Source organism: Pelecanus crispus, chromosome 1, assembly GCF_030463565.1.
Source record: "Pelecanus crispus isolate bPelCri1 chromosome 1, bPelCri1.pri, whole genome shotgun sequence".
Lineage (NCBI taxonomy): Eukaryota > Metazoa > Chordata > Aves > Pelecaniformes > Pelecanidae > Pelecanus > Pelecanus crispus.
Window position 1 is genome coordinate 26,042,501 of NC_134643.1, and position 14,464 is coordinate 26,056,964.

The window sequence follows — 14,464 nt, forward strand, 5'->3', positions numbered from 1 at the left end:
GAAATTTTTTCCAAGTCACAGCAACTTCTGTTGAAGTTTGCTTGCCTCAACGGGAGGCCTTTTCTTCTCTAGGGGTTTCTTGGGGCTTGTGCTGTATTGCTAATCATTTTGTTAAGATGAGGAACAGAATTATTATGTATTTTTAACTAGCTTGGATTTTTTCAGAGGCATAGTTCTTCGGCTTTGCATTGCTACTGTCTACATTTCAACGATTTTTCAGAGGATTTCTCATATCAAGTGTTTAGATGGCATCTATACTATTGTTTCCTGTGAAAATAGAACAGCTCTCAGGTTTGCATTCAATTTGGAGAGAGTTTTGCAGTTAATTGCTACATGTTTCATAGAAGCACATGACCTGACAGACTTAACAAACTTTATGTAGGATGAAAATCCTCCCTTGATATGAAGGAAATGGAGATTGTCCAAGGATACATTATGAGGATAGCAGTAATTTTGCTAATCTTGTAACAGTGTTGTAGCTTAACTGGCTTCAAAGTGTTGACACTAGCGACCTGAAAGCCTAAAGTCACCATACTTACTGTAGAAGCCAAAAAGTTCTTCTGTAGGAAACGATGACGTGATTGGGGTAATGTTATTTTTTTGCAGGCTAGCCATTACAAATATAACTCTGCCCTCTGGAAAAGTATTTTCGATTTCTGGCTATATGTTTATTTCTATGTTTATTTTTAACTAAGCAAAATACAGGAAGGATGGAAAGACTTTTCAATCGATTGCGTTTGATTTTTTTGTAATGTTTAAATTTAAAGTTCAGGAATACTCACTGGAATAAAGGCTTTACATTAGTTTTAAAGTTCTGGGAAAGCAAAACAACTATTTTTAACTGTTGCTTTGTTATATTACTGTTAGTGGGAGTCTCTTTTGATGTGACATTCTAGCTCCTCACAGATTTGATAAGAAGTATCTTACTAAATATTTCAAGAGTAGACAGGAACCTTGGCAGAAGGCCTGTGTCTGGATCCCTGGAGAGCTTTCAGATTTTGCCTTTTCCCATAACATTAAACTTTGATAAAAATGGGTTGATTGCAAGGTTTAATCACGTAATGTTCTCTACTAGGAGTCTGCTTTCAAAATGCACTCAGTTTTGATATGAATCCACCAAATGTAATTTGGTATCAGTCTTAGAGCCTTGTGGCTGCTGTTCCCAAGGTTGTTTCATGTCATTGTCGTGGTTTAGCCCCAGCCAGCAACTCAGCACCACGCAGCCGCTCGCTCACTGCCCCTGCCCCGGTGGGATGGGGGAGAGAATCAGAAGAGTAAGAGTGAGAAACACTCCTGGGTTGAGATAAAAACAGTTTAATAATTGCAATAAAATAAAGTAAAATAGCAGTAGTAATAATAACAATATAATAATGATAATAATAACAATATACAAAGCAAGTGATGCCCAATGCAATTGCTCACCACCCGCTGACCGGTACCCAGACAGTTCCCGAGCAGCGACTGCTGCTCCCCAGCCAACTCCCCCCAGTTTCTATACTGAGCATGACATCATATGGTATGGAATAGCTCTTTGGGCAGTTTGGATCAACTCTTCTGGCTGTGCCCCCGCCCCGTTTTTTGTGCACCTGTCAGAGCATGAAAAGTCCTTGACTAGCATAAGCAGTACTCAGCACTAGCTAAAACATCAGTGTGTTATCAGCATTCTTTTCGAACTAAATCCAAAACACCGCACTGTGCCAGGTACTAGGAAGAAAATTAACTCTATCCCAGCCGAAACCAGGACAGTCATTCATAGTGGTATAACATCAGTGGCTAGAAGTCCATTTTCTTCATAGGGAACATGTCTCATCCATTTTCTTCACAGTGAGCATGCTTATTAAAACATGCCAATGGTAGCGCCTAGATTTCTCAAAAAAATGGAGGCGTCTCAGTTGTTTTTCACTTATTTGAAGGCTGAAAAAAATTGAAAGATTTGAAGACTGGAGCTAAGAGCTAAATTTATTAGCTGGTGCTGCTGCCACGGGGGAGGTCAGCCATTTTATTCAGCATATACATATAAAATATTGCTCAGAAGAAGTATCCATGCAGACTTACCTGTAGCATCCTGAGGACACAAGGGAAGGAGGAGAGGTTTAGTTGCATGCTGAGTGCATGCATGACTTGCTGCAGCAACCTGGCTTGTCCAGGTGGGACTCTGAAGAGCTGCGACTTACTAGGAAGCCAGCTGGCTGGGGAGCCTCTGCCTTTTCTTCCCTGTTCACGTCTCCAAGTGTGTATAGTGCTGTATATTTTTACTTGGAGACTAACTGCATTTATTATTTTTCTCTCCCCTCTCCTTTTTTTCCTGCATAGCTCAATAAGCAGCAGCTACAGATACTGAAGGAACGTTTCCAGGCCTTTTTGAATGGAGAGACACAAATCGTAGCAGATGAAGCATTTTGCAATGCTGTGCGAAGTTACTACGAGGTAAGTTATGTGCTTTGTTTTCTGTATTGTTTAAAAAGCTCATAGGATGTCTTTTAATGCAAATACAAGAAAATAAATTTTAAGTTTCAAAGGCTGTGAACTTCCAGACCTTCTAGAAGCAGCTTCCTCCTACTCCAGCTTTGCTGTTTTAAAAGTTGAAATCTACTGCCTGGGCACAAGGGATAAACTGAACTGGAAAATATCCATCTTTTTGAAGAAGGAAAATAAAAAAAAGAAAAGACAAAATGAAAAACCCCTGGTGCTAAAAATCTTTCTGGCAGCATTTGATACAACTAGGCACTGCTATCTTTACCTCCATATGTCTAAGTTACCTCTTTTAATCAGCGCTTCAGTTGTAAGTTACCATCTTGAGAAATATGTCTTCTGATTTTTAGTTACCATGCAGAGTTTTTTAGAGAGGACTGTGGCTGGGCCAGCTCTCATGTGACTTCCCAGGCATGTTCAGTGCCTATGGCCACCAGGGCACATCTTTAGATGTGGTTTTAATTGGCTAAGGGATAGGTCCCATTCCAAACTAAGAGGGCAGTTCACTGTCCTTTTTGTAACATCAGCAACATATGGCTAGAGAATTTATTTCTTACTCTTAGCAAATGGTGCTGTGAATTCATTTTGTCTCATCTAACTTCAAACTTGCTCAATGAATCACAAGGGCTGTATGTTAAACTTGTATTTATTTTGAAGGGTCTTCCTCCATATTTCACGCGGCCACATCTTTTTTTCAAATTTTTTAGCTTTATTTTTTACATATTATTTGTCCTTTTTCTCTGTTAGCTATTCTTTGCTAGTGGATGAAACTTTTCTTCATGGAGGAAAAGATGTGACATGTTCTAGCTTGGTTTTATCTACATTAAATTACGTTGCACAAGAAAAGAAGAGACAGGGTGGACAAATGGTTTCCCTGTTGTACAGAAATGTGAGAACTCAATGCAAGTTTCTCCAAATCACGGTCTGATCAGTACTGTGGCAATTGAAATGAAGGAAGTCTCATAAAAATGCTTGTGAAAGGATGGGGATGGGTCTAACTTAGTTTACAAGACTGCAGGTGAAATGAGAATATGAACATTCACTAGGTACTACACAGGGGTGCAAGAACAGTATAGAAGTTGTTAGAAAGTAATCCTTTTTTCCGTATAACTAATGAAGAAGTTAAGACCGGAGGAAGGACAGTTTGGAAGATGGTGCAGGGCAAGGCTGAGCTAGTTAGCTGCCCAGCAGAAGTTTTTAGGGGAGTGGGATGTCTCAAGATGCTGAATGTGGGGTAGAATTGAAAAGGATATAATGTTTATGGTTTGTTCTTTCAGCAAGCTATGTAAGAAGCTTGATGTGTTAGAGGAAGTAGCCCGCCCTTTGGAAAAGATGTGATAGTGAATAAAAATAATTTTAAAGTAAATGCCTAAACAGTAACTGTCCTGTTAAGATTTACTTTCTATCTCTTGTTAATGAGACTTTTGTTGACACATCAAGAGCTACGTTTTTCAGCATATCTGCTGTTGCAATGAAGGGCCACACTTAATAATCTAAGATAGCTCTATAAAATCGAAGACTCAAATTCTCCAGCTATTTTCAGCTGCTCACCACTTTGAATTAAGTGTACAAATGTTCTAGCTGTCCAGTTTCAAACAGAGGGTTCCAGAGATCTTGGCATCACTATCAAGGCTATAATGACACCATGGGCTAGTGGGATCTTCATCCTGTGTTAATACACCGTGAGCTCATCTACCAGCTGTAATTTGGTTCTTCAGTCTTTTTGTTGGTTATTCCACCCCCCCAATTCCATTTTCCATTCTTTCCGGAGATTTCCTTCCAGACTTGCACAACCTTTTCCAGTTGTGCAGTTTGATTCAGCATTTGCTAGTAATTTTTAATTTCTTTTCAGGATTGGGGTAGATAGTTACCACTATGCAACATTAGATTCAATGAATGTTGCAGTGGTGGAATCCAGGTGGAGACTTAGTTCAAGTTACTGCTCCTCTTCAGTGCATTTTAATCAAATTTTATGCATTTTACTATGTAGTCTCATATCATCACTTATATGTGTCTCTTGTGCCTTTTTCATTTGCTTCATTAGCCATTTGTTGAAAATATTAATCTCTGTTATTTCTTTGTGTGTTCTGTTGCTGCTCTGCTCTGATGTCTTCTCATCTGTATGTCTTCCACATACGATCCAGCACATCTCCTGTTCGGTGATGTTAGTAGTTTAAATTATGGAAGTGTTGCTTGTTTCTGTCAAACAGTATCTCATAAGCTTCAGCGTTAATTTCCTTACACTTTAGTTGCTGAGCTACAGTTCAGTTTTATCTGACATGGAAGGAAACACATACATGGTCTGCACAGTAATTATTTTACTCTGAAAATGATTAATTTCCCTTTAATCCCATGCAGTAGTTATGGTTTGAGACTTGTTACAATATGGCTTGCAAAGCCAGGCTATTCTCATTACTGTAGCTGATTTTCCACACCCAACTCTTTAACTCTGAAGGTTTGTTTTGGGCATGTGACATAAATCCTGTATCACTAGTTGCAGGTGTTTTGAGTCACTAAATCTGTCTATAATTACTGGGTTTGTTCAGAATTTGTCCTCTTAAGAATCTAAGGTTAAGTTCCTAGGATCTAGAAACTTATAGCTCAGTCTTTAATTTACTTTTCTAGAAATATTTGCTGAAAGAGTAATTTATTTACTAAATATATAAATAAATAGGAATTTTGCTGTGTAAGTCATGCTCCTGTGTCAGGACTACTTGGGAAGGTTTACACTGGTCAATTTTGTTGCCTTATCCTCCAGCATTATGTCTTTTCTAATGCTGCTGTGGTTTTTAAGACTTTCTATTAATATTCTGGCATTGTTTTTCCTTTATCTTAAAAATCTAATAGGAAAACAATTCATAGGAAAAGTTGCATAAAGTCTTCTTTAATTCTCCAGAAACGGTTATTTTAGTGTTCTGTATAATCTCCCACTGGCATCCCACCACAGTTCCTGTAATGATCACTGAAATTTAGCATGATTCATTTTTCTATAAATATAATTAAGATTGTCTCAAGGAATTATTTTCTCTTCCATCCCAGTTTTAGAGAAGGTATGGAAATGTTTACAGTTCTCTTTCTGTAATCATTCTCTCAGAATTAACGCAGGATTTTTTTTGTGGAAAATTCCATTACAGACATTGAACCAGATTCTAATCGGTAGAACATCAGATGTTGGTGGTGCTTTTTGGATAAAGAGAAAAATTCAATCATATGGCAATTTATTATGAGTAATTATATTGGACATGCTGCTAATTATAAAATTAAGTGAGAAAGTGACTTATGAAATAAAGTCTTTCTTTGCATATTTCAACACTTTTTTTAAAAAGTCAGTAAAATACTAGATAATCTTTCATTCATCAATTCTTGCATGCTCTTTCATGGAGATTGGAAAATGCTCTTGTGCAGAGCCCTAAGAGGTTCATTTGCCACCTTTAATATATATGCCTTTAATAGGTATGTATATACCTTGGGCTAAACTCACACTACTAATTCTTTAGTCTTGAATGTATGCAGTCTTAGACATGAGTAAAATGGGTGCAAAGAACTGTAATGAATATTTGAAATACTGTAAAAACATTTTCAATGTTGTAATGATTGCAAGTTCTCAGGTTTTCAACTCTCTGCTTAAAGCACTGTGCGGCTGCAAGAAATTTTATGTACTGGTGTTTTTCCTGTTTTTCTTGCCGCTTCATTCTAAATATGTGGGTCTAAGCCATAATTACTGCATGCTGCTTAAATCTGAATGTTAAATGCAGGATCTGTAGCAGTTAGCACTATGAGGGGTTTTCAGAATTTAAAATCAGACTTAGTTTGGCTGTACCTGTTTGTCTGTGATACAGAGATCATATTTAACTTAATTTCTATTTAAATTCAGGTGATGTAGTCCTTGGCAAATTAAATTGTTGTCTGCCACAGTCAGGCAATAGGAAAGAAGTGAGGAATAGCGAAAACTGGTGAGGCAGGAGATCATGTACAAACTTAGCTAATGGATCAGCACTGCCTGGCTGGGGGGAGGGTTTAGGAGGGTTTAAAAAAAAGTGAACTAAAAGTAGAAATCAACCAGAATCAACAGTAATAAAGAGCAGAGGTCCCATGTTGTAGAATCACAGAGTGGTTTGGGTTGGAAGGGACCTTAAAGATCATCTAGTCCAACCTGCCTGGCGCGGGCAGGGACATCTTTCACTAGATCAAGTTGCTCAAAGTCTCATCCAACCTGGCCTTGAATACTTCCAATGGCGGGGCATCCAACTTCTCTGGACAACCTGTTCCAGTGACTCACCACCCTTATCATAAAAAATTTCTTCTTTATATCCAATCCAAATCTACCCACTGCAGCTTCTTAAATGGTAAGAGAAACCCATTCCCTTCCCTCTCCACAGTGGGGGTAGGTGACACCTTTCAGCTTCTGCAGCAAGTAGAGCAAATGTCCTACAAATACCTTTCTCCTTTGGTACCAAATCCTGAACTGCTAGCGCAAGCCCTCGTGTGTCACGTGTTGGCAAGGGGAGTGAGTGGGACATTGAATCCTGGCTGCATGTTGCTGGTTAGACGTGCACTGGTGTCTGTAGGCACACCTCTCCTAAACCTAACTGGGCTGCTTTGCTCAGTCTTTGCTCATGTAGCCTGCCTTCCCTCTCTCTCCTCCTGAGGCCGGGGACACCTTCCTTCCCTGTGCTGCGGGTGGCGTACAGAAAGGACTCCTCGCGGAGTTTGGCAGCTGTTTGAGGTGGTCGTGGTGCAGGGCAAAGGCGTCCAACCCCAGTCTTGGGCATATTCATAGGGGTTGATGTTGAGCTGTTAAAGAGTTTGAAAGTTCTACAGAGACTGGGAATGAAAGAAAATTATATATAAAATAATCCCATAAACATCTGCCAGCGTAGATGTACCTGTGGTAATACCACTGTTTCTTTGTTCTGATCAAATCTGTGTGAGCATTTACAGGCATCCTGAAAATGTTTCCCTTAACACAGAACAATTTTTTGGCCCATAGGGGAAGCACATGCTACTGTGACAAAAACATTGATTATTTCTTGCACTTATCCTTAGAAAAGGATGAATTGTGTTTATTGGAGCTTTGTTATATGAAGACATTCAGATGTTGGGTTAGTCTGAAAAAAGTTGAGGCATTTCTGTAGAGGAAGGAGTGAAGCAATGATGCTATTTCTGCCTGTAACTATGGAAAACTTGGTCTGAAGGTTGTTTTGCATGGAAGTGAGGGGCAAAAGGATCTTGCTGATGAAATTGCAGAAAGGAACTAGCTTTCTGGACTAAGTGGTATTTTGATTGCTTTTATCGCTTGATTTTTAATATCAGCTACTTTAGGTACGCAGTTTTTATTCAAGGCAACAAAATACAGAGTTGATCTCAATGAATATTTCAGGGATGAAGATGACTCCTAAAGGAACTAAAAAGCATCATTAGAATCAAAACATAGTACACACAAAATAAATAGTAATTAAATGTTGGAATGTTCTGTTTTGATATTATCGAGGCAAAATAATGGAATCAGTAGAGTAAACATTTATTAGAGTAAACATTTGAATACATTAGGATAATAATTGTAGAAGCTAACTGGGTTTCAGGGCATAAATTCACTGGTTTCTGCTTTAATTTGTTTTTCTTAAAAGTCATAATTGGCATACGGATGTGTTAAAGAATATGGGCTTTTTATTCTCAGTTCCTCTTCAAAAACCTGAACACTAGGCCAATTTGGGATTTATTGTTGATACAGTCTCATTTGGAGAAACTGTTTCAACAGCATGTTTTCTTACATTAACTTTAGGATAATCTTGCCTTGCGTCGTGAGGGAGCCTTTCAACAACAAATACGTTTATAGTTGCACTTACTAGCACTTACACAGTTAGTTTCCTTCCAGTTGCTTTAAAACGTTGGCAAACTTGAGGTCAGTGCAATGTTGGCATGAGGGCTGTTATTTTAGAGGTCTGGTTTGGGCCAGTTCTTTGAAAAGCTTCATAAAAATGTTTTTAGGCCACCTCCAAGAAAGAGGCATAACAAACGTTTATCTAGGTCATCCATTTCGTTGAAGAAGCAATAATGCCTTCAATGTTTTGGATCATCAGCCACAATTTGGCGTGTAATGGAGATTGTCTCAGTGTTAGCAGTCTAATTATTTTCCTCAAAGAAGAGAGGGGGAGATAAGATACAACAAATTAAAACATGCTTTGACCTCTTCTGTGCTAAGGAGAGACCCGATAGAGTTGAATTGCAGGCTTTGCGATGCACAGCTTTCTCTTGAGTGGTGGTGTATCACTCTTGCATGGAAAGTGTGTCAGTGCTGAAATCCTCTAGTTTCTTGCTTTACAAATAGCTACATGTAACTATATTCTTTGCGTTTTCAAAGACTTGAAATCCTGTTTTCACTTCTGCCTGTATGGTGTCAGAGAAGCAAAGCATTTTGCTGTACATCTGCACAGAACATAATTGCTAGCTGTTGAAACTGTGTCTATCCAGTCTCTTTGGACACTGATATTTGTGGCTGATCATTGTTAATTTGACTGAAGGTGTCATACAGTTTCCATATTAGCATTACAGATGTAATTATAACATACCTGTATTTCAAACTTCCAAATGAGAGGAGGAATGGCTCATTGAATTTAAATGAAAAATAAAATCCCAGTAATGGTATCCTTTTTGTTCATTTTGTGACCACTGTTGTTCCAGGCAAATATGGAATGCTCTGTAGATCTGACACTACACTGCAGAAGTAATTAGTGTTGGGTAGTGAGGTAAGTCTCTACTGTAGTACGCATTGCGTGACATTATTTACTTGTTTATTACGTAAATTCTGAATGTGTGTTAATCTAAACAAACCAATTAGAAACCCAGGAATGGCTCAAGCTGTTATACAACTGTGAATTTGGTCTGTGTTGCTTAATTTTTTTTCTCCTAATGCCAGTGCTGTTTTACTCTGGCTCAAAGGAAAACAAAACTTATATGGACATTGGTTTTGCACAGTTAAAAGTATGTTGGCGCAGAGACGTGGACTATACACATTTTTGTTGATGCTGTCTTCTGGGCAACTGAAAACAGTGGAGTGTTTTTCAACTAGCCTGATACTAATAAGAAATGTGACAGTTTAACATCAGTGCTGCAGAAATCTTGCAGGAAATACTAAAATTTTATTCTCTTTTTTTTAATTTGGAAATCATTATTTGGAAGGATTTTCCTTTCACTAGATGTTGAAAGGATGACAACTCTTGATCTTTTTAAGTTATCCTTCCCGCTGCCTTTTCCATGTCTCGGCACAGAGCTGACCTTAAGGCCCTTTGGAAGTAGAAATAATACTGCAAAATATTGCATTGAAAGAGTTGTGTTAATGCCAGTGAATTTTCCTTTGTGCCTTTACATTGTGATGTCTGTGTGTTCAAGTCGGCAGTATCTCAGGGACCATACAAAATAACGGGGAGCAACAGAACACTGTTTTTTTTTCTCCTTTCAGCAGTCAAACACATATTCAGCCCAATCTCTGACTTGCTATCTGTATTGGGTTTGTGTGGCAAGGTTTTGGTAGCAGGGGGGGCACTACAGGGGTGGCTTCTGTGAGAAGCTGCTAGAAGCTTCCCCTATGTCCAATACAGCCAATGCCAGCCGGCTCCGAGACGGATCTGCCACTGGCCAAGGCTGAGCCCATCAGTGACAGTGGTAGCACCTCTGGGATAACGTATTTAAGAAGGGGGAAAAAAAAAGGAAAAACAAAAAAAGACCCACCAGGACACAAGCTGCAGCTGGAGTGAGGAATGAGAATATGTGAGAGGAAGGACTCTGCAGACACCAAGGTCAGTGAAGAAGGAGGGGCAGGAGGTGCTCCAGGCACCGCAGCAGAGATTCCCCTGCAGCCCGTGGTGAGGACCATGGTGAGGCAGCTGTGCCCCTGCAGCCCATGGGGGTTGGCAGTGGAGCAGATATCCACCTGCAGCCCAGGGAGGACCCCACACCGGAGCAGGTGGATGTCGCAAAGTAAGCTGTGACCCCATGGGAAGCCCACGCTGGAGCAGGTTTGCTGGCAGGACTTGTGACCCTGTGGGGGACCCACGCTGGAGCAGTCTGCTCCTCAAGGACTGCACCCTGTAGAAGGGACCCACACTGGAGCAGTTCATGAAGAACTGCAGCCTGTGGGAAGGACCCATGTTGGAGGAGTTCACAGAGGACTGTCTCCCATGGGAGGGACCCCATGCTGGAGCAGGGGAAGAGTGTGAGGAGTCCTTCCCTTGAGGAGGAAGGAGCGGCAGAGATGATGAGTGATGAACTGACTGCAGCCCCCATTGCCCATCCCCCTGCGCCACTCGGGGCGAGGAGATAGAGAAAAATCAGGAGTGAAGTTGAGCCTGGGAGGAAGGGAGGGGTGGAGGGAAGGTGTTTTAAGATTTGGTTTTGTTTCTCATTACCCTACTCAGTTTTGATTGGCAATAAATTAAACTGATTTTCACCAAGTCGAGTCTGTTTTGCCCATGATGGTAATGGCTGAGTGATCTCTCCCTGTCCTTATCTCGACTCATGAGCTTTTTCATTATATTTTCTCTCCCCTGTCCAGATAAGAAGGGTAGTGTTAGAGTGGCTTTGGTGAGCACTTGGCATCCAGCCAGGGTCAACCCACGACACTGTCTTTCTCCATGACCAGAGGTAGGCATGTAGTTTCACATTAATAGTACACTTGAAATATCTGAATACAAGACAAGTGAAAATTTCCATAAGATGTCTATGGACTCTGTTTGAGCCAAAGTCAGTCCAGCTAGGATCTCTCTCTCCTCACTCTGTAGGCCCTAGAATTTTCTCACATAATTTCTTTAGGCTTCAAGTTTTGATTAGAGATCCACTGTGGAAAGTTGCCATATTTTTCTAATTAATCATTCCACTGAATTGCAAGCAACTAAGAGCTAAAGGATTTCTTGATCTTAAAAACAAAACAAACAAACAAAACCCCCAAACCCAACCCACCAAGCAAACAAATAGTAAAGGAGAAAACCTCGTAGTTTCATGTACCATTAGACTGAATTTCTAGGACTGGTATTTACCCTGGATATTATTTTGTTTACTCTTAGATTTCTAGATGGTGGGATAAATAACTTATGTTTGCATATTTTGATTGAACTTGTCTATTACCATTTTACTTTGTTGTAGAAAGCTTTACCTGTCAAATCCTTAGAGATGTGTGAGTTGTCAAAATCTTTTAACTTTACAATAATGTCTTTGAAAAGTGGCATTTTGTTCTTAATAGTGAATTGATAATCTCTGAGTAAACCAAGCTAGAGAGAACATGGCAGTAAGGGATAAAGAAGGTCAGCAAATGCATGGCTGAAATCCAGAAGTCAGTAAATGAGAAGTGAGGTTTTAAATTCTCACTGAGCTCTCTCAACCCCATTTCATTTCTGTTCTATTACTAATTTCAAAAGACGACAACAAGTTCTTATATCCTGAGAATTGTGAACGCAGAACACAGACAATGATGACGTAAATATTTTCTTAGTGATTGGTTTTGATTGATCTACGTTTCCCACCATAGGGTATCGCTGAAAAGCCAAATTGGAAAATGAGATTCTTCTCAAGCTTTTATTTGCTGAAGTAAGCTTTATGGTGCCATAGAGATGGCTTTTTCTATTTCATGTTGCCTTAGAAAGGTTTTACTCCTCACAGAGCAAGAAAGAGGTTTCTTCAAAGTTAAATCCAGGCATAAAGTTGCTATCCACCCAGGATTCTCAACAAGAAAAAACATTATCTTAAATGGAGCATACTAAGAGAAATAGATTACCCAGTCTGTTCCAGTTAGTAAATGCCTGCTTTGAGCACTGCTAGTGAACAGTAACTACCTCATTAAGGAAACCGTTCTTCTTTCCATTGGTCTTGCCATCAAACTGGTTCCCCTCATTTCCTAGCTCAGTTCTTATTAACGTAAGCTCATTGCTTAGCTTGCTGTTTTTTAAATGTAAATTGTATGATCTCTTCTTTTATTGTATTACCCTTTGTATAAATGGGTCTGTCTTGTGCCTCCTTAGCAAAACAAAAATGCAAAGCAAATTACGTATTCTTAATGTGTAGTAAATAATTTGATATTGGGCATTTACTATGGTCCCACTTTGGACATTTCACTTTTCTTTTTTCTAAATTAGGGTTCCAGACACAGCCCCAAATCCTGGTGCAATTCTGATATTTTGTACCACCTTATGTTTTACTCCTGTAATTCCTCTCACCCAGCTAGGTGACAGTCCTTACAGAAGTGAGTGATCAGCAGGAATATGAATTTTAAGGCTGGTGTAAAGGAAGGAAGATTCACAAGTGACAGCACTATGATAGGAAATACTGTGGGCCTTGGAGCTACGTCTGCAGGTGTTTTGAGCAGGTGTCTAGGGCAGCTGTACACAGAGCTACCCTGTCTGTAGTACCTCAGTTAGCTAGTGCAGAAGTAGCTTCTGTCTGTCTCCTTGCCAGCATGTTGTCATGGAGGTGTACTGCAGCGTTCAGAGCCCAGTCCCACACAGCATGCCTGCTTGCACAGTTGCCAGTGACTGGCAAGGTGATTAAATACAGTGCTGCTGTCTAGTTTTTTTTCTTCTGAAATGAAATAGTCAAAAGATGCAGTTCTGCATCTATATTTATAGATTCATGTGGTCCTAGACATGCATGTGATTTCTCTGGACATCGTCGTTCTGTTTCTTGATCTTTTCAGCAGTGATGGCAAAATAAGTGTTAAGATGCTCACCTGTGGCATGCTACTAGGCCAGCACTTCCCAGCTAGAAAGCTACAACTGGGTGCTTGGGACTTGTGAGCATTGCATACCTTTCAGCGTTTTCTCTCCGTTTGGAATGTCAGCATGCTGGTTCACAGCCCAGCATGAGGAAATAAACGATCCCCTGGGGTTCAGACTATGATGGTTTTGTTACATTTAAGTTTTCTGTTCTTGGTGTACCTTTCCTAAAACTAGGAAAGGTTTTCCTTTGAGAGCAGCAGGCATCCTTTGTTTGTATGTGTTTGTATCTCTGCAGTTTCACTGTGATAAATATGCACCATGAATAATACGTTATTCTGCTCATCACATGCAGATACTGCTGCAGCAGAGCCTTCTGACTCTAAGAGTAAGAAGTAATTCAATCAGAAATCAGATTTTATTTTCAATGAAATCCAACATTTCTTCCTGACCAGCATAAAATTAGCCACAAATACATACTTATCTCCCTGTTTTGAGTCTATTCACTTATGAGTCTCCTATAATCTTCCTTTGAACATTAGCAATAAAAAGACTATACATTTGTCAGTTTATATGTGGAATTACAGCTTGTTTATTTGGACTTTCTTAGTTCCTCTCCTTGGTTTCTTTATGTCCAGATGGTCTGGAATGCTGTGGTAGAAGTCTGTGGACAAATTGTGAAAGTCAGTATCCTAGTACTGTCCCTTGTCTGTTTTACTGGTTGTCTCTGAATGCAATTCAGTTTTTAATGCTTTCAAGAGTATTTCCCCTGTAAGTACTTAAATTAGATGGAAGCAAAATGAAACAAAGCAAAGCTAACTGTCTAGTTCTGTACTGGTTTTCTTGCAGTGTTGTAATGAGGAGTGGCACATGCAGTGTGATCAGTAGTATTGAAATGCCCATGTCAAACCCCTTTGGCTTTACTCTCTCATGTGATCTCTCTGCACCTTCCTCCAGGGAAGTAGTGCAGCAGTTTCTTATTTGACATAAATCTGCAAATTGGAAAATATCCTTTACTTTTGCCATTAATTAAAAAGTAATTTTGTAATTTTAAAAACTAACCTTTTGCAATGGAAAGCAAGTTACCTTCTTACTTGGCTTTTGAGCTTTTGGTAGCTCAATAAAAGTTAGCAGAAAACTGTGAAAAAAATACACAGCCAAATCTTTTATAAAACTGCATTTTAAAAAAGGGCAATGGACAGTTACAAGTTTCCCAAATTTAATAACATTCAAGCAGCAATATTGTGTCAGAGCAAAGTCCAGGGAATTCAGAATCCTTTCTCAGATATTAC

General features: G+C 39.5%; 1 protein-coding gene across 13 annotated transcripts in view; it reads left to right on the top strand.

The window, feature by feature from the left end:
- Nucleotides 1–14,464, top strand: part of CADPS2 (calcium dependent secretion activator 2) — a 335,485-nt gene that overhangs the window by 69,838 nt on the left and 251,183 nt on the right. For all 13 annotated transcript variants that reach the window (XM_075727943.1, XM_075727950.1, XM_075727951.1 and 10 more), the window contains exon 2: nucleotides 2,314–2,427. In XM_075727943.1, coding sequence (XP_075584058.1) covers nucleotides 2,314–2,427 — 114 coding nt within the window. The remainder of the gene's footprint in view (nucleotides 1–2,313; nucleotides 2,428–14,464) is intronic.